This window comes from Nomascus leucogenys, chromosome 23 (genome assembly GCF_006542625.1).
Source record: "Nomascus leucogenys isolate Asia chromosome 23, Asia_NLE_v1, whole genome shotgun sequence".
Lineage (NCBI taxonomy): Eukaryota > Metazoa > Chordata > Mammalia > Primates > Hylobatidae > Nomascus > Nomascus leucogenys.
In genome coordinates, this window is record NC_044403.1 from 7,164,818 (window position 1) to 7,191,271 (window position 26,454).

At 36.8% G+C, this 26,454-nt stretch overlaps 1 protein-coding gene across 2 annotated transcripts in view; it reads left to right on the forward strand.

The window, feature by feature from the left end:
• The first annotated feature begins 86 nt into the window (after nucleotides 1–86).
• Nucleotides 87–26,454, forward strand: part of INTS13 (integrator complex subunit 13) — a 33,642-nt gene continuing 7,274 nt past the window's right edge. The window contains exons 1-14 of one of the 2 annotated variants that reach the window (XM_030804344.1): nucleotides 87–545; nucleotides 1,548–1,783; nucleotides 3,728–3,802; nucleotides 9,703–9,905; nucleotides 10,325–10,405; nucleotides 12,753–12,843; nucleotides 14,119–14,247; nucleotides 15,948–16,032; nucleotides 20,904–20,993; nucleotides 21,177–21,284; nucleotides 22,459–22,637; nucleotides 24,018–24,188; nucleotides 24,465–24,619; nucleotides 24,902–25,132. In XM_030804344.1, coding sequence (XP_030660204.1) covers nucleotides 1,559–1,783; nucleotides 3,728–3,802; nucleotides 9,703–9,905; nucleotides 10,325–10,405; nucleotides 12,753–12,843; nucleotides 14,119–14,247; nucleotides 15,948–16,032; nucleotides 20,904–20,993; nucleotides 21,177–21,284; nucleotides 22,459–22,637; nucleotides 24,018–24,188; nucleotides 24,465–24,619; nucleotides 24,902–25,132 — 1,823 coding nt within the window. In that variant the 5' untranslated portion in view covers nucleotides 87–545; nucleotides 1,548–1,558. The remainder of the gene's footprint in view (nucleotides 546–1,547; nucleotides 1,784–3,727; nucleotides 3,803–9,702; nucleotides 9,906–10,324; nucleotides 10,406–12,752; nucleotides 12,844–14,118; nucleotides 14,248–15,947; nucleotides 16,033–20,903; nucleotides 20,994–21,176; nucleotides 21,285–22,458; nucleotides 22,638–24,017; nucleotides 24,189–24,464; nucleotides 24,620–24,901; nucleotides 25,133–26,454) is intronic. The other variant, XM_003265626.4, reaches the window with a different exon arrangement.

The window sequence follows — 26,454 nt, forward strand, 5'->3', positions numbered from 1 at the left end:
CCTCTCCTCTCAGGCTTTCGCTGGGCCTCTCGTAAAGTCTCGCGAGTTTTTCCAGGGGAAGCCGGCCTGGGTGGAAAGACCGAGAAGGGGAGTCCGGGTGGGTGGGCCCTACGGTTAGGGGGCCGTGGTTGGTACTTCGCTGTTGGGGAGGCTTTCAGGTCGCCCAGATCCTCCTTCCCAATGGGTGACTGGGAAAATTAGCGGGTGGAAAATCTCGAGGGGCGGAGGGCCCCGCCCTCTTCCTGTTTGGCGACTGGGACGCCTGGCCCTCCGAGGGGGAAGGGAGGTTTGGCGGGGCTGTCGGAGAGCGCTCTGCGCACGCGCGAGCCCGAGTGTTTGAGTGTGCACGCGCACGCGCGCTCCTGCTCTTAGGAAGCCTGGGAAGGACCGGTGTGCTAGGAGATGATCGGGGAAAGCATAGTCCCCTGTCTGTGGCACCAGACACTCCCGACTGTGCGCTGACTCTCCCCACCCAGCCAGCAGCCTTTTCCAGAGAGGCTGTGGTCCATAGCCTCTTCGTTTTCACTGCAGGACCAGGCACGAAAGTAAGCGAACCTCGATACTGAGGTCTTCCCTATCCACTCACCTTGTATTTTCCACCCCCCACCCTCCAGCAAAGTGGGTCTAGAAGGTTTCTGAAAGAGAGTTTTGCATGAAGGGGAGATGCGTCTTGAAAGCAAGAGGTGAAAATATCTGGATCGTAAGAAATCAGTTCGTTTTGATTTAACACTTTGGCTTTGCTTGCCATGTGCTTTTAGAATGTGGATTGTCGATTCAGTATAAGATTTTGTTAGCGAAGCAGGGGAGTACCATATGCTCTGTTTTAATAAAAAGTTTTAAAAGTTTTAAATTTCCTTCTACACACCAGTGTGGTGGTAACAACTAAGTTTTTCTGCTCTACCTGGTATATTACTGTGATGTTTCAAAAGCTAAGGGGAGAGTGTGAAGTTGGGGTCCTTATCCTAAGGCGAAGACCTGATGTGCGGTTATCTTAGGAGATGTTTATCTTTGTTTTGGCCTTTTCTTTTGCTGTCACTTCTCTTTCCTGTTAATTCCGCACCCCTACCCGCCAGTCCCCCTTTTTCAGAAATCTTCAAACGTTTTTTCTTGGAGGGAATTGCAAAAATGCTGGCTTGGGGTTTATATGTGACTAATGTCAATTAGCAAGGATCATAAAGTTGTATTTCAAGAGTATTTGCCACTTATTATGTTTTGTATATGTAAGGGAATCAAATACAATTAAATGTCAAAATGTTTCCTTCTGACAATTTTAAGTTCATTTTAAAAGCAAAACCAAAAATGCATGCACTGGTATTTTTGTCTGTGCCTGGTAGAGTGACAGCCTAATATGGTGTATTGATACCGTTGCTTTCTGGTCACGACCTCATTAAACTGTCCTTTGTTGGACAGATTTCTTTGAACATATTATTCATGTTCCCTACCAAGTCTTCTTGAGGGAAAGACAATCTTCTTGAGAAAATTAGAAAAAATGTAAGATATTAAATGTTATGTATAAATATTTGGCTAATATGTTTTTTCCCTTACAGGTTAAAACAAAATGAAGATTTTTTCTGAATCTCATAAAACAGTGTTTGTTGTGGATCACTGCCCTTATATGGCAGAATCATGCAGGCAGCATGTCGAGTTTGATATGCTGGTGAAGAATAGAACCCAAGGAATCATTCCTTTGGCCCCCATATCTAAATCATTGTGGACTTGTTCAGTAGAATCTTCCATGGAATATTGTAGAATAATGTATGATATATTTCCTTTCAAAAAGCTGGTGAGTGTGAAGTACAAACAAAATCATGATTTTGGGGATGTACTTAACTGCATAAGTGAATTTTTTTATATGAATTTGCTATAGGTATGACTACGTGTTTATTACTTTAAAATGTATAACGCTGCCCTTTGGGATTAGTATATAATGGATATTTAATTGGGGCCAGTAATAATAACAGCTAACAATTATTGAGCACTTTACATGTGCCAGAGATATTTCAAAATGCTTCATATTTATTAATTTCCGTAATTCTCATAACAGTCATATTAGGTAGGAACTGTAGTTATTGAAGCAATATTCAAAGTGTGTAACAACCAGTATAGAACACAGACTGACCATTGAGAGCTGCTGTCAAACTGTGCTGGCATGTAGCAGCTGACTGTCAGTCTTGTTTGTTGCTTCCCTGTTGTAGATCCGGAAACTGAGGTAAAGAGAAGAAACTTGTCCTGAGTCACATAGTTACTTAGAGGCAGAGCCAGAATTTGAACCTAAGCTGGCTGGCTGCTTGCAATTTTAGCAAATATATACTAAACTGCTGTATTGTTTGGCCATATTAGAAAGAAATACTTTTAAGAATGCTGAGTGGATATGGTTTATCAGTAAGAAGAGAAATGGATGATTGACATAAATTACAGGTATTAAAGTTTAATCTTAGATTTCAGTATCTTAAATGTCTTGTTTTGGGAAAGTCATTTGGTTAGCCACAAGTGGAAGGCTTGCTTTCTGTCTTTCTTGAAGCAGCCTAGGCTGGGACCTAGCCAATTCTTAGACTGAGGAAGGTAGGGCAGTAGAGTAAAGGTGAACATAGTCTGATATTATACATTCACGTATATTCCAAATTAAAATATAAGCCCTTCTTAAAATTTGTGTGCATTCTATATATGATAAAAATATATAATGAGAGGGAATATAACTGATTTAGAGCACAGTTCAGACCTTGGCATGGTTAACTACTAGCCGTGTGACTTTGATCATATTTCTTAATCTCTCCAAGCCTCAGTTTCCTCCCGTGTAAGTATAACACTTACTTCCTTGATGTAAGCTTTAAAAGAGATAAATCTACGTAAAGTGGCTTATAAAATATATCCCTGTCAGATAAGCCTTGGAAGAGAAGACCAATTATCAAACTTCTTGGGGGAGGAAGAAAAACTGGTATTTCATCAATATATAGGGAAAAAGATCATAGATTAGATCACGTTGTCCAGAGTAAAGAAAGAAATCTAACCCTCTAGCCAAAAAGAAACATGGGTCAGAATCATCATTTGATAAGTTTTCCAAAATGTTCCTTGTCATTATCTTACCTGATAGCAGGTAATTTTAAATTTTCAAATTTGCATTTTACTTTAAAACTTAGTGTAAAAACCATATCCATTATTTTGGCTTTCAGTGCCCTATATGATCCAGCTCCTGCCTATTTCTCTGAGTTTGTCTCCTCTCCCACTGCCTGCTCTGACTTTCACCCTTTCCAGGGTATATGCTTAGATGCCTTTGCATTTGTTATTTGCTGTACCCAGATCGTCTATCCCTGACTTTACGGTGGCTGGTTTTGGATTGCCTTCAGTTGCCACTTCTATGGAGAGTCCTTCTGTAACCACCCAATCTAAAGTAGCTAATTAACTTATTTTTCATAGCGTTTATCACTCTCTGAAATTATCTTGTTCATTTATTTGTTAGTATTCTTCCCGCAGTGCCCTCTGTCCTAGTAGGCTCCCCTCCCCTGACTTTCCCCACTCTGTGAGTGACAGAACTTTTTTATTCATCACTCTGTTCCCATATACTCAGTGCCAGCAATAGCACCTGGCATGTACTACACATTCTGTAACTATAAAATGAAGAATGAATGAATCAGTGAAACAGTGTTAGAAATTGCATATTACTTGAAAATATGTTGGTGATTGAGTGAAATTAGAGTTGAATACTAATTGTTTCTTTGGAATCTATTAGGTGAATTTCATTGTGAGTGACTCTGGAGCACATGTTTTAAATTCTTGGACTCAAGAAGACCAAAATTTACAGGAGGTATGGTTAGATTTTGAGCTGTGGCCATTTGTAAATTATCTAAATGTAATACTTTAAAAAAAATTTTTTTTTAGGCCTGGCGCGGTGGCTCACGCCTGTAATCCCAGCACTTTGGGAGGCCGAGGCGGGCGGATCACAAGGTCAGGAGATCAAGACCATCCTGGCTAACACGGTGAGACCCCGTCTCTACTGAAAATACAAAAAATTAGCCGGGCGAGGTGGCGGGCGCCTGTAGTCCCAGCTACTGTGGAGGCTGAGGCAGGAGAATGGCGTGAACCCCAGGGGGTGGAGCCTGCAGTGAGCCGAGATAGCGCCACTGCACTCCAGCCTGTGCGACAGCAAGACTCCGTCTCAAAAAAAAAAAAAAATTACTAATTTTTTAAATCACTCTAGGATTTGCATATAGTGTTAAAATGCCAAGTCATATGAAAACAGCTATCTCCATTCTAGTCTTTTCCTACACCCAGCACCCCCAAGCAAACTTCCATTTTTTAGCGGTTGTCATATTTACTTCCAGATTTCTAAATAACATGTTTTTATTCCCGTTTATTGAGTTCTCTGTTTATTTATCTACTTATTTATTTATTTTGAGATGGAGTCTTGCTGTCACCCAGACTGGGGTGCATTGTGCCATCTCGGCTCACTGCAACCTCTCCCAGGTTCAATAGATTCTCCTGCCTAAGCCTCCCGAGTAGCTGAGACTACAGGTGTGTGCCACCATGCCTGGCTAATTTTTGTATTTTTTAGTAGAAATAGGGTTTAGCCATGTTGGCCAGGCTGATCTTGAACTCCTGACCTTCATGTGTGTAATGCCTGCCACCTTCCCTTGTGTTCTCAATATTAATATGTCAGAATTGTTGGTTATTTCAAAGTTTCATGTTGGCATTATAACATCTACATAAAGTATTATTCACTGTTAAGCCAAGTAATATATATGGTTGGTTCCTTATATAGCTTTTTGTTTATTCCTGGATTTATTATCTCCTTTTTCTCCCCTTCATGTGTTTTGTTTTCATAATATTCATTGCTGCTTTTCCTCATGCTTCTACAAAACTGCCCAATATTTTGATCATAAATGTATTAGATAATTCAGCAGTTTGATTTTGTCCCCTGAGGAACTTCTTGGAGCACAGTCTTCTGCTCCAGTTTGGACTGGCTGCTTTTTAGGCCCACTGCACTCCTATCATCCTTCTCTCCCTATTTTTCAGATCCCATTTTTTTTCCTCTCTTTTTCTTTGTGTAATCTTTTGTTTTGGTAGAACATAACCTCTGGGATGCCTGTAGTTTACCTTGCCCTTTGCTGATACTTTGGGTGTAGAAATTATGTATTGGAAATAACTTTTTCCTCAAAATTTTGAGGGCATTATATACTCCACAAAATTATATGTTTTATAGCCTCCAATGCTGAGAAGCCCAACACCATTTTTCTTCATAATTTTGCACTGAAAGCTGTTAGAATCTCAGTGGTGTGCCTTGGTGTTGATCTGTTCTCATCCATTGTGCTAGGCTTCATATTTTCCAGTACAGGGAAATTTCCCTGCATTGTTTCATTGATAATGTTCTTGTCTCTGTGTTCTGTGTCTTTCACGAATATCCATTCCTAGGATGTTAGACCTCCTGCATTAAATTCCTTACTGTTTTTCTCAATGATCCTCTCATTGTCAGTCATTCTGCTTTTTTGACTCTTTTAACCCTTCTATAGAACTCTTTATTTGATTGTACTTTTAATTTCCAAGAACTTTGACTTATACTCTAATTATGTCTGTTTTCGTTATATCCTTTTCTTGTTTTATGGGTGTAATTTTACCTGCAGGTATTAACATTAGTTTATTTGATGTTTTCTTTTGTGCCTTCTGTGTTCTTACAGTTCTTTTTTTATGTTAAGGCTTTTCTTAAATGGCTGCTGGTAGTTAGCTAGACAGTCTTATTTAAAAGCAAGGTACTAAATGGCAGATTAGAAAATCTACATGTTATGGAGTAGGTATTGCTGACTATACTTCATTGTAGTTTTAGCCGATTGTTTGCACTAGGGAACCTCCAAATATTGGAGTTGACAGATGGTTTCTCTGGGACTGTTCTTCTACTCTTTTATCTGTATGACAACTTGGTTGTCAGCTCTCTGGGAAACGGGAGAGGATAAGTTACACCATTTCCTCTGTAGCATTAGCCATATTTCAGATGCACAGTAAGCCTCACATAGATAGTGGCTACTGTATTGGACAGCACAGATAGAGAACATTTCCGTCATCACAGTAAGTTCTATTGCGCAGTAGCGATTTAGTATCTTACCTTTACTCTCTTAGGTGCTTTTTGTATCCGTGTTTGATACCTTTCAGTTTCAGTTCTTCCAAGGAATGTGATTCTGTATCTTGTGGGGTAGGGGAGACATAGTCACTTACACGGGTAGGGTGTAAGTAAGATCTGGGAGTCAAGTTGTTCCTTAAACTGACTTCAAGCTATTGACATTTTTAGTATCTTGCCTTACCCTGCTGTGTTTGGTAATTGGTGCCTCCAGTTCTTGAACTTCTCCTGGATTCTGCAGGGTATATTATTTTGCCTTTTACCTTCCACGGGCACTTAGATTTCTGCGTATTCAGTCCTATTAAGTTCATCACCACTCCTTCATCCATTTTTATATATTCTTGTTGATATCTATCTTGTTCGTTGTTGTCTCTTCCACTCACTTCACGCTTGTGGGTTTATGCTTTCTTTTTTGGTTTATGTGTTTTGTTTTGTTTTGTTTTGAGACTGAGTTTTGCTCTTGTTGCCCAGGCTGGAGTGCAGTGGCGTGATCTCGGCTCACTGCAACCTCCACCTCCCAGGTTCAAGCAATTCTCCTGCCTCAGCTTCCCAAGTAGCTGGAATTACAGGTGCCTGCCACTACGCCCGGCTAATTTTTGTATTTTTAGTACAGATGAGGTTTCACCATGTCGGCCAGGCTAGTCTTGAACTCCTGACCTCAGGTGATCCACCCGCCTCGGCCACCCAAAGTGCTGGGATTACAGGTGTGAGCCACCACGCACAGCCCTGGTTTATGTTTTTTAGTAAGTAAAATCTTTTACTTCGATTTTAGTGGAGGAAGCAGAAATCAACTCATGTTCAACCACTTAGGTTTATGTTTTAACATTATTTGTCTAAAGATACTGAGTTACTAGTAGCTTATGTTCTTTGCCATTATTTAGTTGGATAGAAGACTTCAGTCTACGAGGTCCTTCCCTGATGAATGTGAACAACATGAGAAACAAGGCTTTAGTGAAATAATTGAATATATTATTTGAATTATTTAATGCCAAAATTTTTTTTGTTAACGGTTGCTATGCAGTGGTAACAATCCCATCCAAGGTGTTTTTATTATTTTTTGTTTGTTTTTCTTTTTCTTTTATTTATTTATTTATTTATTTCGAGACGGAGTCTCACTCTGTTGCCCAGGCTGGAGTACAGTGGCACAATCTTGGCTCACTGCAACCTCCGCCTCCCGGGTTCAAGTGATTTTCCTGTCTCAGTCTCCCAAGTAGCTGGGACTACATGTGTGAGCCACCATGCCCAGCTAATTTTTTGTATTTTTCGTAGAGATGGGGTTTCACTGTGTTAGCCAGGATGGTCTTGATCTCCTAACCTCAAGTGATCTGCCTGCCTTGGCCTCCCAAAGGGCTGGGATTACAGGCATGAGCCACCATGCCTGGCTTCTTTGTCTTTTTTTAAAATTTTATTCTATTTTATTTTTCTCCGAGGTTAGTTTTAAATAGAACGCTTTTAAAGAAAATGTGTTTTATCATACTGTTGATCTTAAAATGTTTGTGATTAGTATTATAATATATATAAACAAAGCTAACCTTTCATTCTTTTGAGATAATTCACTCAGTAGGCTTTGATTGGCTTGGCTTTGCACTAATATCATTCCAGAATTTTCTTAATATACTATTACCTGAAAAAACAATTTTAAGAATTCCATACGTTTCCACTGTACTCTTTTTTAAATACTGTGAAAGAAGTGTTTACCTTTCTCAAGAGGTACTGTGAAAGAAGTGTGAAGGCTTTCTAGTAGTATATGAATAAAAATAAGTACAAATCTGTGTAGATTTGTACCTACTGACTGCACCTCTGCAGCAGTAAAAGTGTGCATTTGATGAGTAGGTATGCTAGTCTTAAAGGAATTATTACTACTTTTGCTTTCCCAAGGTGAAGGTACATGATATCCCATTCATTGCTTTTAAATTTTGAATGGAGGGGGAAACTCCAGTTGTGAAAGCAACTATATAGCAAATCACTGGTGTTCAAGAATATGTAAAAGAATGTACATTTTGTATAAATTATGTATAATCTTGTCTATATTTAATGTTTAGCTTTGGTTATCCATGTCACACCTTTTCCCTATGTTAAACCTTTATGTCTCTATATCTATCCTATGCCAGTACCAGACTATCTTGATTACCATTGTTTTGTAGTAAGTTTTAAAAATAGGAAGTGTGACTCTTCTTACCTTGTTCTTTTTGAAGATTGTTTTGGCCAGTCTGGGTCCCTTGCAATTCCATATGAATTTTAGAATCACCTTATCAATTACTACAAAGAAGTTGGGGATTATGTTGACACTGTAGGTCAGTTTGGATAATATGGCCATCTTAACAATATTAACTCTTCCAATCCGTGAGCATGGTATGTTTTTCATTTTTTAGATCTTTAATTTCTTTCAACAATGTTTTGTCGTTTTCAGAGTATAAGTTTTATAGTTCTTGTTAAATTTATTTCTAAGTATTTTATTTTTGATGCTGTTTTAAGTGGGATTTAAAAAAATTTAGTCTTCAGATTATTATAAGTATATAGAAATACAATTGATTTTTGTGTATTAATCTTGTATACTACAGGTTTGCTGAACTTGTATATTAGTTATAATAGATTTTTAGTGGATACCTTGGGATTTCATAAATTCAGGATCATGTCATCTGCAACATAGAAATAGTTTTACCTCTTTCTTTCCAATCTGGATTCTGTTCGTTCTCTCTCTCTCTCTTCCTTCCTTCCCGTTTTCCTTCTTTCTTCCTTTCTTTCTCTCTCCTTCCTTCCTTTCTTCCTTCTTTCCTTCCTTCCTTTCTGTCTTTCTGTCTTTCTTGTCTCTCTTCATCACCTAGGCCAGAGTTCAGTGGCTGAACTCCTGGGCTCAAGCGATCCTTCTGCCTCAGCCTTCTAAGTAGCTAGGACTGTGGGTGTACACCACCCCACCTAGCTGATTTTTTAGTTTTTTTTTTTTCTTTTTACAGAAACGGTGTTTTGCTTTGTTGCCCAGCCTAGTCTTGAACTCTTGGCCTCAAGCAATTGTCCTGCCTTGGCTTCCCAAAGTACTGGGATTACAGGCATGAGCCACTGGGCTTGGCATGGATTTCTTTTATTTCTTTTTCTTTCCTATTGCCTTGGCTAGAACTTCCAGTACAGTGTTGAATGGAAGTGATGAGAGTAAACATCTTTGTTACTGATGAGTAGGGAGAATTCATCCAATCTTTCACCATTAAGTATGATGTTATCAGTAGGTTTTTCATAGGTGTCCTTTATCTTGAGGAAGTTCCCTTCTGTTGCTAATTTTTTTAATTATGAAAAGGTTTTGGATCTTGTCAAGTGCTGTTTCTGTGTTTATTGAGATGATCGTGTGATTTTTATTTTATTGATATATGATGTATTGTAATAATTGGTATTTGCATATTAAATAAACTTTGCATTCCTAGAATAAGTCCCACTTGTTCATGGTGTATAATTCTTTGTGTGTTACTGGATTTGGTTTGCTACTATTTTTTTAAGAATGTTCATGTCCGTATATGTAAGATACATTGGTGTGTAGTTTTCTTTCTTGTGATATTTTTATCTGAATTGCACATACTTTTGTCAACATAATTGTTTTCCCTTTTACTTAGCTAATGGCAGCATTAGCTGCTGTTGGGCCTCCTAATCCTCGGGCAGATCCAGAGTGCTGCAGTATTCTGCATGGTCTTGTTGCAGCAGTGGAAACTCTCTGCAAAATTACCGAATACCAACACGAGGCTCGTACTCTACTCATGGAGAATGCAGAACGTGTTGGAAATAGAGGACGAATAATCTGTATTACTAATGCAAAAAGGTGAGGTGTTGATTATAGCAATTCTTTCACTGTGGGAATTTTAAAATCCTGTTGTAGTTTTTCAGAATACTAGAGACAGCATGTTTACATGTTTATGTTTAAGCATACTACAAGTGGCGTTTCTGATTTTTTTCTTTTCTTTTTTTTTTTGCCTTTTAATATTGAGGCTGTGTTCCATTCTAAAATAAAGACTTATCTCATTGAAAACTGTTTAGATTGCCATCATGTAGGTAAATTTAACATTTTTTCTCACTGGTTTTTCAGCTAGTTGTTTAGTGGTATGACTGAGGACACTAAAGATAGTCCTTAGTGAAGTAACTTTGAATGCCTATAGCACCATAATACAGCAGAAGCGTGTTCTGAACTTTTTCTCTTACTGTTTATTCCTTTAAATTTGCTGTATCTTTTTTATGCCATAGTGATAGTCATGTGCGAATGCTTGAAGACTGTGTCCAGGAAACGATTCATGAACATAACAAGCTTGCTGCAAATTCAGATCAGTGAGTATAATTCATAAATGAAGTAAATATGTTCACGTGGATAGATATATGTTATAATTATTTCCAATAACTTAAAAGTGACTGGTAGCGTTTCCCTGAATTCTCTACTGACTCAACAAATTAGTAAAAAATGTATGTTTGATCAGAAACATTTTTTTTCATTTTCCCTTTCACTTTAATTTACTTTTCTCCCACAAGAAAGGTGATCGAAAGGATAAAATAATATATAAATTTATAATGTGTATTTGTTTTGATGGTTCTTTCTCATAGTTGTGTTTCGAATTTGTAAAATGTGCTGGGTGTAGTGGCTTATGCCTGTTATCCCAGCACTTTGCAGGGCTGAAGTGGAGAGATAACCTGAGCTCAGGAGTTCAAGACAAGCCTGGGCAACATGGCAAAACCCCGTCTCTACAAAAAATATAAAAATTAGCCAGGCCTGGTGGCGTGTGCCTGTAGTCCCAGCTACTCAGGCAGCTGAGGCAGGAAAATTGCTTGAGCCTGGGAGGTGGAGGTTGCATTGAACCAAGATTGTGCCACTACACTCCAGCCTGGGCGACAGAGCAAGACCATGTCTCAAAAAAAATTTAATTTAATTTAATTTAAATTTAAATTTTTATAAAATTATTAAATATGCAAGTTGCTAGTGGTGTTATTCAGTATGTACCGCATCTAAACATAACAAGTAGTTGCATTGTGTGACTTTTTAAAAAAACTTTTTCAGTTTCTGAAAAGGAAAACAGTTTTTTTCCTCCATACTCACACTAGTACTTTTGATCAAATGTGTGGGTTTTTCTTCCGCGCCAATTCTCCAACTCTGTAGATACCAACTGTGTGTCCTGCAATTCAATTATGACAATCCTTGGAGTTAATACAGACCCCACAGATTAGTTATTGCAGACTCAGTTCCACAAGACTGTACCTCAGACACAAATCTCCACTAGTGGTTCCCCACACTTTCGTCTGACTTGGCTACAAATTAGGTGTTTCCACAACCCCCTCCTTATGTTCAATACTTTGTTCTGATGGGCTCATAGAACTCAGGGAAACACTTCAGTTTTCTGATTTATTGTAAAGGATACAGATGAATAGCCACATGAAGAGGGTGAGGTTGGAAGGATCCCAAGTGCGTCAGGTTCTGTCCCTGTGGAGTTGGGGTGTACCACCCTCCCAGCACATGGATGTGTTTACCAACCTAGAAGCTCTCTGAGCCCCATACTTTAGGGATTTTTATGGAGGCTTCATGTAGTGTGATTGATTATTAACTCAGTATCTAGCTTCTCTCCCCTCTCTGGAGGATAGCAGAGTGGGACTGAATGCTGCTGCGCTTCTGATCATGGCTTGTTCTTTCTGGTGACCAGACCCCGTTGCGGAGCTGTCCAGGATCCCACTAAAGTTGCTTCAGTAGAAGAAAAGATGCTCCTGTCACCCAGGAAATTCCAATGAACTTAAGAACTATGTGTCAAGAACTGGGGTCAGAAACCAAATATTAGAGCAAAAGATGCTCCTAGCACCCCTGTCATTTAGGAAGTTACAAGGATTTTAGGAGCTCTGTGCCAGGAAGCATGAGCAGAGACCAATATGTATATTTGTGATGGTGTCACGGCTAGTAAAGCCATGTTTGGAACTATTGCAATGTGGACTTTTTTAGAGTGATTATTAGTTTTCTTAGGTGTGGTCATAGTATTATTGTTATGAGTAGGATTGCTCTCACTAGGAGAAGCAGGCTGAAGTGTTTAGGACTGCACGTCAAGCCCTCTGCAACTTACTCTCAAATGGTTTAATTAAAAAGTGTACATCTACTTAGGTATAGTATATAGAGAAAGCAAATATAGCTAACAGTGACTAGGTAAAGGACATACGGTCGTTCATTGAATAGTACTTTTCTTTCAACTTTCCTGTGGGTCTGGAAATTTCAAAATTAAAAAGTTGGGGGAAATTTTTAGCATTACCAATCCTATAACTTGGAAATAACTAATTATAACTAACGGTTAGTATTGCCTGATTTTATCCTTAAGAAATATTAGTATAAGGGAAATTAATACACAATATATTCATTTTCGCTGTTGCAGTTATTGAAAATTATACTTAATTATAAGAGTTTTCTCTTTATCCTTCAGACACAGACAATTATTATTTTTTGCATTTAAATTAAATTTGTATACTCATTAAGTGTTCATACAGGTATAGCAATTACATGTACTGCCTTTCTAATATTTAGCTTTTGGGTTAACAGTAATATCTGATTGTAGCAATATGCTGTTTTAATATGTTAAGGTTTTAATAGTTTACCTGCTTGAATTCTTTGCATACTATGTATTATATTTTAAGTCAAAAATTTCTCTTTAAGTCTCATGCAGATTCAAAAATGTGAGTTGGTCTTGATCCATACCTACCCAGTTGGTGAAGACAGCCTTGTATCTGATCGTTCTAAAAAAGAGGTGAGTGTTGAAATAATGAAAGGAAAGGCCACTGTGGTTAATAATAATAAATACTGAGAAGGGTTATCATTAAAATGATCCATTGCCAATATTTTCTGCCAAGAAAATATTTTGAGTTTTCAAAGTAAACCTCTATGTCAAGACATCTAGATTGGTTCTTTATGGTATAATTGTGGATTTTAAAGTGTTTTCTATTCTGCCTGCCTCTTCATGTTTGTTTATTTTATCAAAATGTGTTACAAACCATACATAGTTTGTATTGTTCTTAAAATTTTATTTACTTTAGTGGTTATGTTCTGTAAAAATCTTTTTCCTTATTAGAAAAGCAATACACTCTTTAACAAAAAATATATTCCAATAAAAAATTAATTTTCCACATTCAGAGGGAAAAATCTTATTTTCCAACCTTGGTTTTACTTTTTAAATAAGTTTGAATAATTTTAAAGGAATAGATGATCCTGTTGATTGTTAAATGGATCCACATCATAATATTCTCTATCAGTAATTTATGTTTAGCAATATAGATATATGTCCCGGTTTTTCATTTTGCATTATTTAATATAAACATCGTGAGTATTACCTTAGTCCATGAATTTTTGTAGTTAAGTGGTATTTTTAGTCATTATTGCTATCATTGTGTTTTTAAGTGGTTTCCAGTGTAAGCCTCTTATTAACTTTTTTCTGCTTCTTTTGATAATGTGGCAATGTTAGTTTTATTTTATGATAATGAAAATTTATTTGTAATTAATATTATTGCCCTGGAATGAGTAAGATTTTGTGTTATCTTGTTGTACACTACTTCTAGCTGCCTTATTTATTGGTGACAGAATGAAATTTTTGTGGTGATTTCCACATTCTGTCTTTTACTTTTATCTGCAGGGTTTTGTCCTCTCAACAAAATAAATTATTTTTTCTGCAGTGTACTTCAAATCCATTTTGCATGTAGATAAAAAGACGTAAAAATTGTAAAGAAATATATTTAAATATTTCACTCTAAATTTCAGGAGGACAGGGATTATGTCTGTTCACTGCTGTGTTCTATATACTCACAGTTTCTGGTATCTAGCAAACTGATTAATACGTATGTGGTGAGTGAATGAATGCATGAAAATGTATTGCTAAAATAATTGTCATGGTTAATTTATGGATCCTTTTTTTCCAACTTCTAAAAAGTTAAAAATACTTAATTTTAATGGATTTATACTAAAATATTTAGCAGTAGGTTATAATGAATTAATATTTTGTGGATTATTTTTCTTGCATATTTTTCTGTAGTTGTCCCCAGTTTTAACCAGTGAAGTTCATAGTGTTCGTGCAGGACGGCATCTTGCTACCAAATTGAATATTTTAGTACAGCAACATTTTGACTTGGCTTCAACTACTATTACAAATATTCCAATGAAGGTAGGCAGTTCTTTCTCGTGCTATTTTGAAAGCGCTGCTTTGCTTTTTAAATATTTGAGGCCAGACGTGGTAGCTCATGCCTGTAATCCCAGCACTTTGGGAGGCTGAGATGGGAGGATCACTTGAGGCCAGGAGTTTGAGACCAGTCTGGTCAACATAGTACGATCCCATCTCAATATAAAATAAATAAATAAATAAATAATTGTTGGACATGTATTATTTATTTTAATTGAACCTTTACCTTTTCTCCCCATATCGTATTTTCTGTTTTGCTAGCCCACATTCAATGTCTTTGACCAGGTCAGTAAATACTGAAAAGCAACCAGAAAGGATCACAGAATAAAATGCTATATTTTTGTTTTCTAATAAGAACATATTATGTGAGCTCTCTTGAAACAAAAAATGCTCTCATTGTTTTCATCAAAATATAATTTCTATTTTAATTTATTATTCTGTGATTCTTTCCTGACAGCTGTGTTATTAGATTTTGCTTACTTTGTGTATTCTAGTGGATCTTTTATTCTCTATGTTTTTGTTGTTGCCCACCCGGTATAAAGGTGTTTATAGCTAATAGGTCTAACTAGGGGAAAATAGCTCACGGTTTTAAATTAGTTTATTACTCTCTAACTGAAAGACCATAGATGTGAGCCCTGTGATTTTACTGGTGGATTTTTTAAGGAATCTATTGCTACCTGTTCATTTTCATTATATTAACATTATCATTAAGTTGTTTTAGGGCTAGCACTAAGTTGTTTTAGCACTAGCAAGTTATATTAACATTATCATTAAGTTGTTTTAGTGCCTGGCCCATAGTAAGCTTCAAATGAGTTTTTACTGAGTGGAATGGAATTTAATTGTATTGATTATGTTTACAAATATAAAGTAGCCACTGTATGTCAAAATTCAAATTTTTCTTACATTCCAGTTTCTATTTTCTGCCACTATATTATGAACAATAAATTGCATGAGAAATATAATCTTTTCATTATTAATTTCTTAATGCCATTGGCCGGTTTTTCACTACAAATTTTAGGCTTACCCTGTAGAACCTTTTGGATGCAGAAGTAAATAACATAATAGGTACACTTCAATATTAATGTCATGTGTTATAAGAAAAATACTCTGATAGCTTGCCTGTTAATTTTGATCATATTTGTGTGCTACTGGTGTGACTCTTCAATCTTTGTGTTTTTTGGTAAATAGATAATGTTGAAATTCCTATTTCCTATTACTGAAAACAAGTTACTAAACTTGTTTATTAGTTTGTATTTTATATAATTGATATTTGCTAATTCACTGTAGGTATTTAAAGATGCTATTTCCTCTTTTTAACAATGATTTTGCTTTAAATTTATGTAAATTATTTCAATTACATTATATTTGTATATTAAAAATATTGGCAAGACTGCATTTGGAGTAAAAAAAATTCAAAATTTCTGAGTTAGTCATCTTTGTTAATTCTGACATAATGTAAAAAAATCATTAAATACTTTATTACCTGTATATTGCCAGTTGTTTTTTAATGGAGTTTATGTTACATGGAAAACTTGCATCTTTAAATAGATTATCCCATTATTTTAGCTAATTATTATTGAATGTATTTGACCTCATTTTAAACAAAAAGCAAAATGAAAATTAATAATTTTATTATTTTGAAAGCATAACCAAGTTTTTTTAAATGTTTGAAATTTTACTTCAAGGAAGAACAGCATGCTAACACATCTGCCAATTATGATGTGGAGCTACTTCATCACAAAGATGCACATGTAGATTTCCTGAAAAGTGGTAAGAGACATTTGACAGTATTATTATGTATGATCTAACATATGAAAGCATATTACAGTAGCCCCCACATCCTCAGGGAAGACATTCCAAGATCCCCAGTGGATGCCTGAAATCTCAGATGGTCTCGAACCCTATACTGTATATACTGTTTTCTCCTATACATACATACCTATGATAAAGTTCAATTTATAAATTAGGCAAAGCAGGAGATCAATAACAATAAAAATGAAATAGAACAATTATAACAATATATTATAATGAAAGTTATATGAATGTAGTCTCTTGGTCTCTCTCCCTCTTTCTCAAATTATCTTATTGTACTCTACTCATCCTTTTTGGGATGATGTGAGATGATAAAATACCTACATGATGAGATAAACTGAGATGAATGATACAGGTATTGTGACATAGCATTAGGCTACTGTGGACCTTGAACACAAGCACTATGATACCTCAACAGTGGATCTGATAACCAAGAAGGCTACTAATGGACTTGTAGTGTTTATAGCATATTATGCTGGACAAAGGAATGATTCACATCCCAGGCAGGACAGAGTGGTGTAGTGTGAGACTTCATCATGCCACTCAGAACAGCATGCAGTGTAAAACTTATGAATTGTTTATTTCTGGAATTTTGTATTTAATATTTTTGGGCTGCAGGCCGGGCGTGGTGGCTCACACCTGTAATCCTAGCACTTTGGGAGGCCAAGGTGGGCAGATCACTTGAGGTCAGGAGTTCGAGACAAGCTTGGCCAACATGGCAAAGGCCCATCTCTGCTAAAAATTTAAAAATTAGCTGGGTGTGGTGGCGCATACCTGTAGTCCCGGTTACTTGTGAGGCTCAAGCAGGAGAATCTCTTGAACCTGGGAGGCGGAGGTTGCAGTGAGCTGAGATCTTGCCACTGCACCCCAACCTGGGCAACAGAGTGAGACTCCATCTCAAAAAATACATATGTATCTTGGGGCTGCAGTTGACCGCAGGTACTGAAACCACGGAAAGCAACACAGCAAAGTCGGGGGACTACTATAACAGCTTTGAGAAGTTCTTCAGTACAAACCAGACTGACTAGTTCATCCCCGTGCCAACTTATCTGTCAGTATCACCTATTAATGGCCATGGAACTAGTGTTCTGTGGAATTTACTTCGGAAAAGACTGGGCTAATAGAACAAATACTGAGAAAGATAACCATGGCTTTCTCAAACTCATTACAGTTTCATTTGCAGCAAACAACCTTGAGGAAGGGAAAAGAATAGGAGCAAACTCGAAAGAGTGATAGACTTTCAACTTGGCCTAGAAATTAAATTTTGAAATTTAAATTAGTTTTTTTCCTCTAAAAATTATTTCGATCCATAGATCTCATCTCCCAAACTGATTTCTGCAGCTGTATTGGCTTGGTTTAGGGGAGGAGACTGGAGTTAGGAGATAAGTTTTAGCTAAAGCTTTGCCACCAACTGGCAAGTCCCATATGTTTCTAGATGTATGTTTGCATGCTTATGAATTAAAGATGCTGGATTAGATGAGCTGTAGTATTCCATTCAATTCTAAAATACAGTGAAAATTTTAAGACGTTGAAGGTCATTTTAAAAGCCTTTAAGCTTTGACATTTGGTTAAATTCTTTAGAATGTTTTCTAGTAAATTGATACTGCCAGAGAAACGGTTGACTTTGATTATGTTGTATGCATCTTCTGAAGCATAATCATGAGCCAATCGTGACATTCGTTACATGTCTGAGGAATCTTGGAATAAACCTAATGAGCTGCTAACATGAAGGAAACTATTATGATGCAGGGATATATAAACGTTTAACAAAGGAATATAGAGAACTTGTTTTTGAAAATATATTACATGGAAATTACTACGAACCTTTGATGTGATATCAATTTTTAAAATGTTATTTTAAAAGCTTAAAAAAATGGGCCAGGCGCAGTGGCTTACACCTGTAATCCCAGCACTTTGGGAGGCTAAGGCAGGTGGATCACGAGGTCATGAGATCATCCTGGCCAACATGGTGAAACCCTGTCTCTACTAGAAAATACAAAAAATTAGCCGGGCATGGTGGCATGCGCCTGTAGTCCCAGCTACTTGGGATGCTGAGGCAGGGGAATTGCTTGAACCCGGGAGGCAGAGGATGTAGTGAGCTGAGATCACGCCACTGCACTCCAGCCTGGCGACAGAGCAAGACTCTATCTCAAAAAAAAAAAAAAAAAAAACTGTCTCAAAAAAAAAAAATGTCAAAAATATCCTTTGTAACACAAAATAGTTCTTTATAATGGTTGTTGACTTGGCCTGTAGTTATATGCATTACATGTGGACACTATGTGTCAAAAGTTATTTTAATAATAGGAACAGAGTGCTGTAGGAGCATGGAGGAGGCTGCCTGTGGTTGTGCCAGTAAGAGTTAGGCAGGTTTTACTGAGGTGGTAACAATGTAGCTAGGTCTTGGTGAGTAGGCTTGTACTTTAGCCCAGATACCTTCCCTAAGTTCCAGATCTTTTTTTTTTTTTTTGAGACAGAGTCTCGCTCTGTCGCCCAGGCTGGAGTACAGTGGCGTGATCTTGGCTCACTGCAAGCTCTGCCTCCTGGGTTCACGCCATTTTCCTGCCTCAGCCTCCCGAGTAGTTGGGACTACAGGTGTCCACCACCATGCCTGGCTAATATTTTGTATTTTTAGTAGAGACGGGGTTTCACCGTGTTAGCCAGGATGGTCTTGATCTCCTGACCTCGTGATCCGCCTGCCTCAGCCTCCCAAAGTGCTGGGATTACAGGTGTGAGTCACCGCGTCTAGCCCCTAAATTCCAGATCTTTATATTCTACTTCCTAATTGTATCTCTTAGATGTCTCTCAGTCACCTACACCCAAAACAACTTAGGAGCTTTGCCACCTGAACTAGTCTGTTTCCTTTTTCGGTGAATGGCCCTGTTGTCTATTCATTTATGCAAGGCAGAAAACCTCAGAATCATTTTTGAGACACCTAGTCCATCATCACATTTTCTTGATTTCATCTACTAATTTTTCTCGCGTATATCAAAATCTCCAACTTAGCTACCAATAACATTTCCCTAATCCAGCCTTTTATTTTCTTACCTACCATCTCACAGTAGCCTCCTAAATGGCCTGTCCCTATCTACTCTTTACCCTCTAGCTACAGTAACTTTCAGAATGCTAATCTTGACCATGTTGTCATGACCTTAAACCCGCCCTGTGCCCGTGCTTTTCTGTTGCCCTTAGGAAACAACAGAGCTGTTTAAATGTCTTACAAGGCCCTTCATTGTCTGGCCCCTCCCCCTTTTTATTCTCATCTCAAAGCATACTAATCTCTGTTTCAGCCACACAGATCTAATATTTTTCATGTTTTCTCCTGCCACAGTATCTTGGTATCCACTGTTCTTTTGCCTGAATAGTCTTTCCTCTATTTCTTCTTTTTTTTTTTAAATTTGAGACAGAGTCTCACTTTGTGGCTCAGACTGGAGTACAGTAGTGTGATCGTAGCTCACTGCAGCATCGACCTCTTGGGCTACAAGCAGTCCTTCCATCTCAGCCTCCAGAGTAGCTGGGACTGCGGGTGCATACCACGAAGCCTGGCTAATTTTTGTATTTTTTCCATAGAGACGTGGTCTCACTATGTTGCCCAGGCTAGTTTCCTGACCCCCTAGCAATCCTCCCACTTAGGACTCACAAAGTACTGAGATTTTAGATGTGAGGCACTGCATCTGGTCCATTTCTTTAGTTAATTTCTACTCATACCCTTATAACTCAGACCAATCTTCACTTCTCAAGGAAACTTCTCCTGGTGTCTTGGAATAGAACAAATCTCCCTCTATAGGCACTCATAGCACTGTAGATTTTCCTTCAAAGCCTTGTCAGCTTTATGGTTGCACATTTGTTCGTTATTATTAGATTAATATCTCCTTACATATTTACTTTCCAGATCCCTTGGTTTGTGTTTCTTCTAACTATTAGAGTTCAGTATGGTTGTGCATTTTAGATTCCTTAAGCTTTTTCTGAGTACTTAACCGTGTAATTTTATCATTTAATAGTGTGGGCAGGGAAGAGCAGTTGTAGATGCTTGAAATTTTTTAAATTTTTGCTGTTGACTTTCAGTGCAATGACCTAAATGATTGCTTAATGATGAATGTGGAGGAAAATTACTATTTATTTTAATCATAGATAATATCTTTGGTATTTGTCCAGGGTACCTGATAAAAAGATATTGTCTCAGAGATATTTTCTCTTAGAGAGTTTAAACTCATTTGGAAATCTTGGTAAACAATTTGAAGTTTGTGATCTACTTGATAATGTTAGTGTTTCTCTGACATTTTTTTCATTGTTGTTTTTAAGTGAACTTTTAATTTTAGAGTAGTTTCAGATTTACAGAAAAATTGTGAAGACAGTACAGAGTTCCCGTTACTCCATACCCAGTTTGCTGTATTATTATTTTTTGCTTTTGTTATTATTATTATTATTTTATTTATTTATTTTTTTGATACAGTCTCACTCTGTTGCCCAGGCTGGAGTGCAGTGTCACGATCTCAGCTCACCGCAACCTCTGCCTCCCGGGTTCAAGCAATTCTTCTGCCTCAGCCTCCGGAATAGCTGGGATTACAGGCACCTGCCACTGCGCCTGGCACATTTTTGTAGTTTTAGTAGGGACGGGGTTTCACCATCTTGGTCAGGCTGGTCTTGAACTCCTGACCTCGTGATCCACCTGCCTCAGCCTCCCAAAGTGCCGGGATTACAGGTGTGAGCCACTGCGCCCGGCCACTTTTATTATTTTTTAAATTAAAACATAATCGTACATATTTATGGGATACAGTGTGATGTTTTGATACATGTATACAATGTGTAATGTCTCTGACATATTTTTAAAGGTGATTCGCACCTAGGTGGCGGCAGTCGAGAAGGCCCGTTTAAAGAAACGATAACATTAAAGTGGTGTACACCAAGGACAAATAACATTGGTAGGTATTTAAGAATAACTGAAAAAGACTAAATCAAAAGGTTCTTAAGGTATTATCTGGGGGTCAGTTTATTCTGTTTTACATTTTTGTTTTTCATTGTTTCAGGACTCAATGAACTCAGTGAACAAGTTTTTTTTTTTTCTTCTAATTGTGGGAATATTTCTTTATATTCTTTCAAATCAGTGTTTTCTTCTATTTCAGAATTACACTATTGTACTGGAGCTTATCGGATTTCACCTGTAGATGTAAATAGTAGACCTTCCTCCTGCCTTACTAATTTTCTTCTAAATGGTAACTTTAATTATTTAATGGTTTTGACTGAAATTATTTATATTATTTGAATTATTTATATTATTATTAAATTATTATTTGAGTGAAATTATTATTGAGAGTATGAACTCTGGACAGCTATTTTCATCACTGTAGCTTTGCCATTTATTTGCCAAAGCTGTTTTAAACTTATGGAATTTGAAATATCCTTTAACAGTTTTTACTAACATTTAAAAGATCACTTTAGGTTTGGCTTTCAGGCTATTACATCTAAGCAAGTTTTATTTAATAAAATTGTGAGTATTTTTATTTAAAAAATTTGACCTTCAGAATCTAAATTGATTTGTTTTAGAAGCTATAATTAGAAAATAGATTTAAAAAATAAAACAGAAGCTAGAATAATATAGACCATTTATCTTGGCCCATTGTATTTTAAATCAAAGCAAAGGTGGACTTACTTATATTTGAACATGATACCTTTATCATAAATAAATATTATGTTTTTAATATTATACCATATGATTCTTACCTATGACCTTATATCTGTGGTTTCATCGTGTGAAATTTTTTTACAAGTCTAAATTATTGGATTCCAAATTAAAAGCTTCTCTGGTAATTTTTATGATCATCTCAGGTTTTGGAACTAGTGATCTAAAGAGTCAGTCTGTCTTTATCATAAGGTTATGCCATTGTTAGTTAAGCATAATTTGATTATCAGACTAGGTGAAATTCAGATTAACATTTGGACATGTAGAATAGAAAGTAGTTATGATTACAGTGTGGATGAGGAACTGTTGTGTAAGTGAACTGAGACTGTGCCTTCTCCCCAAATGTTCTGTAGCATTAATAACCTGAGGATTATGGAGCAGTTGTCTCACTTTTCTTCTTGAGGTCCAGGAGAAAAATTCAATATGTACATGTAATTGAATGAACCATATAGCCAAATGTATTATGCCAGAGGCCACTATAGTTGTTGTGGAAAACTGTATAACTATGTAACTGGGAGTAACTGAGATAAAGTTAAGGCTAGAATTCAGATTTTTAGGCATGGAAGAGTAGATACACTAAATTAGCAATGCTGGTTAAAATACGGGGATCAATAAATAAAATGAAAAAATCTAGACGTAAATCTCAAGGAAATAAATGAGAGCCCATTTGAGTTTCATTATTGATAGTGTAATCTTGTTTTTGACAGGTCGTTCTGTTTTATTGGAACAGCCACGAAAATCAGGTTCTAAAGTCATTAGTCATATGCTTAGTAGCCATGGAGGAGAGATTTTTTTGCACGTCCTTAGCAGTTCTCGATCCATTCTAGAAGATCCACCTTCAATTAGTGAAGGATGTGGAGGAAGAGTTACAGACTACCGGATTACAGTAAGACTCTAATATCTATAAATTTTAAGTTTTCAATCTGTCATCATTCAGCAAGTAGTTATCGAGTGTCTTTAAATGCTAAGATCTGTGGAAAAAAAGAGATTGGAAGAAGTTGATTATTGTTTTAATTAGGTGAATTTCCTGCAATATTTGCTCAAAAATTCTGTTTATCATTGTTTAATCTTATTTTATATTCAGTATATACTGAGATGTATCTGAATTGCAATGACATGCTGGAATTGTAGGAAATAATAAGTTGATTTGAACTAATATTTTAGGTGAAACTTAATTTCTAGTAATTTAAATGGCAAACAGAAACCTGGAATATTTGGATTGCTGCTACTTTGAAATAACATAAACTTTTGTATTATTGGGAGGAACATAAAAGGAAATTTATGTCCATTTTTGGTAGAAATTCTGTTCTAATCTTGATTTTTCATTCTCCCTCCTCTCTTTCCTATTTGGTATTTCATAGCTATTTACTTCTTGAGGTGGTTGTAAAAACTAAGTGTGATTTATATATATGAATATGCTTTGTAAACCACAAAGTGTTATATACTGTAAGTAACTTTTTAATTAGGATTTTTTTAAAAAAACATAATATTTAAATGAGAAGCCAAATCAATATTTATTGTAGAAAATTTACAGAATATAGATATCTTTAAAAAACACCCACACCTGTAAATTACCTATAATTTCATCATTCACAGATAACTATTGTTTGTTTGTTTTGAGACAGTTTCATTCTTGTTACCCAGATTAGAGTGCAGTGGTGCAATCTTGGCTCACTGCAACCTCCGCCTCCTGGGTGCAAGCGATTCTCCTGCCTCAGCTTCCCGAGTAGCTAAGATTATAGGCGCCTGCCACCACACCTAGCTAATGTTTGTATTTCTAGTAAAGACGGGGTTTCACCGTGTTGGCCAGGCTGGTCTTGAACTCCTGACCTCAAGTGATCCACCTGTCTTGGCCTCCTAAAGTGTTGGGATTACAGGTGTGAGCCACCGTGCCCAACCTCAAGGTATTTTTTAAATAAGCAAAGGGGTCTTCTAATGTGATTGACTCTTTTATCTGTGTGTGATAGAAAAGTTAAATTACAGAAGGGAAAATAAAATGTTTCCTGGTTTTTACAAAAGGTAGGGAAAACATACCATGAATGCATTTATGTTTGAGGCTTTCTTCATTTTCATCGTATAAAGGCTGATAGGTTTCAAGTTCAGAAAGGATAAAAAAGTAGAAAGTAGTGGAGTTGAGGGATACTGTTAGAAAAAATGTTTTGTTGCACATCACAGGACAAGACATCAGGGAAACAGACTAGTACATGTAATCCATACTGAAACATTAGACATAGTTTCTAATTTTATCTTATTTGGTTATCATTAGGATTTTGGTGAATTTATGAGGGAAAACAGATTAACTCCTTTTCTAGACCCCAGATATAAAATCGATGGAAGTCTTGAGGTCCCTTTGGAACGAGCAAAAGATCAGTTAGAAAAACACACCCGTTACTGGCCTATGATCATTTCACAAACCACCATTTTTAACATGCAAGCGGTAAGTGTTAAGTAGCTTCAACTTTTCTTATAGATTATATATTCTTTGTAGAAATAAATTAGAAAATTTGTAATTTATACCATTTCTTAAGCAAAGAATGAAATATATGAGCTTGCTAAAGTTAAAGAATTAATAATTAAAAATTGAAGTGATAGTTATAGATTCCTTCACCATGATAATCTTTAAAATCCTTTCGAAAATCAAGTTCTGCTTAGATGTTTTGATATTTATTTTTCAAGACAGATTTTCTTTTTTCTTTAAAAAAATACCTAACAGGTAGTTCCATTAGCCAGTGTTATTGTGAAAGAATCTCTGACAGAAGAAGATGTGTTAAACTGTCAAAAAACAATATACAACTTAGTTGATATGGAAAGAAAAAATGATCCTCTACCTATTTCCACAGTTGGTACAAGAGGAAAGGGCCCTAAAAGGTAGATTTTTTTTCTTTCTTTCTTTATAGATCACATTTACTTGATACATATTGTTTCTCAAGATAACTTATTCCATGTGTAAATTCTATTTGAGGACATGTTTATATATATATTTGAGATGAAATAATACAAAGTCATAGAAATGGATACATTATAGCTTAGAATTTCACTATTAACTACCAAGTAAGAGGAAGTCCACATTTCATTATTTCTTTTTACTTTACCACTAGAAAGTGACACTTCAATATTATTTAAAGAGTATTTCCAAAATCTTTACTGCAGAGATGAACAATACCGTATCATGTGGAATGAATTAGAAACCCTCGTCAGAGCCCATATCAACAACTCAGAGAAACATCAAAGAGTCTTGGAATGTTTGATGGCATGCAGGAGCAAACCCCCAGAAGAGGAAGAACGAAAGAAACGAGGAAGAAAGAGGGAAGACAAAGAGGACAAGTCAGAGAAAGCAGTGAAAGATTATGAACAGGAAAAGTCTTGGCAAGACTCAGAGAGGTGACTTCTTGGCATTGATATAGCACCACGGTGCCTTTTGTTATATCACATTCTGCATAGAACACTTCCATACATTCAAACCTGATTTAATAGTAGTTCGTTTAATACATGTTTATTCATTTTCATTACTGTAATTTTATCATTCTTAAAATCTAGAGGATCTTTCTTGGGCACAAAAAAGTATGAACTTTTACTGTTGGGGCAAAGTTAGTGTTAGTTTTTCCTAATTAACTTCTGAAAATCATAATGCATGATGTTTGGTATCAGTACGTGCTTTATGTGTTGTGAACTTCACAGACATAATTTTATTCCTCTGTTCACTAAATATTTATTGAATGCTTATGATGTGCCAGGCATTTAGCACAAGATCCCTACCCTTGAAGAACATACAGTGTGATGGTAGAGACAGACAATTAAATTAGTGATTGCAGGCTGGGCGTGGTGGCGCACACCTGTAATCCCAACACTTTGGGAGGCCGAGGCGGGTGGATCACTTGAGGTCAGGAGTTTGAGACCAGCCTGGCCAACATGGCAAAATCCTGTCTCTACTTAAAAAAATACAAAAATTAGCTGGGCGTGGGGGTGCATGCCTGTAATCTCAGCTATTCAGGTGGCTGAGGCACAAGAATCGCTTGAACCTGGGAGGCAGAGGTTGCTGTGAGCCGTGATTGCTCCACTGCACTCCAGCCTGGGCAATAGAGTAAGACTCTTGTCTCAAAAAAAAAAAAAAAAAAGTGATTGCAGCAAAGTGTGGAAGGTGCTATTGTAAGAATAGGCATAGGATGGCCTTGGAAGCACAAAAGAAGAGCATACAGTCTATTCTGAAAATGTTCCTTAATAGTATACTCTTTTCCTTTAGTTTGTGATTTATATTATGATGTCAAAGTTAAATCTGAAAAAACATAAAAGTAATAAAGGCAGGCCGGGCGCAGTGGCTCACGCCTGTAATCCTAGCACTTTGGGAGGCCGAGGTGGGCGGATCACAAGGTTAGGAGATCGAGACCATCCTGGCTAACACGGTGAAACCCCACCTCTACTAAAAATACAAAAAATTAGCCAGGTGTGGTGGCGGGCGCCTGTAGTCCCAGCTACTCGGGAGGCTGAGGCAGGAGAATGGCGTGAACCTGGGAGGCAGAGCTCGCAGTGAGCCGAGATTGCGCCACTGCACTCCAGCCTGGGCGAAAGTGAGACTCCGTCTCAAAAAAAAAAACCAAAAAAAAAAAGTAATGAAGGCTTATAAATAGAAATAGCGTATCAGCTGGCTATATCCTCTATCCCCTTGCCAGAAATCAGACCAACACCAGGTAACTTTTTTTAAAATT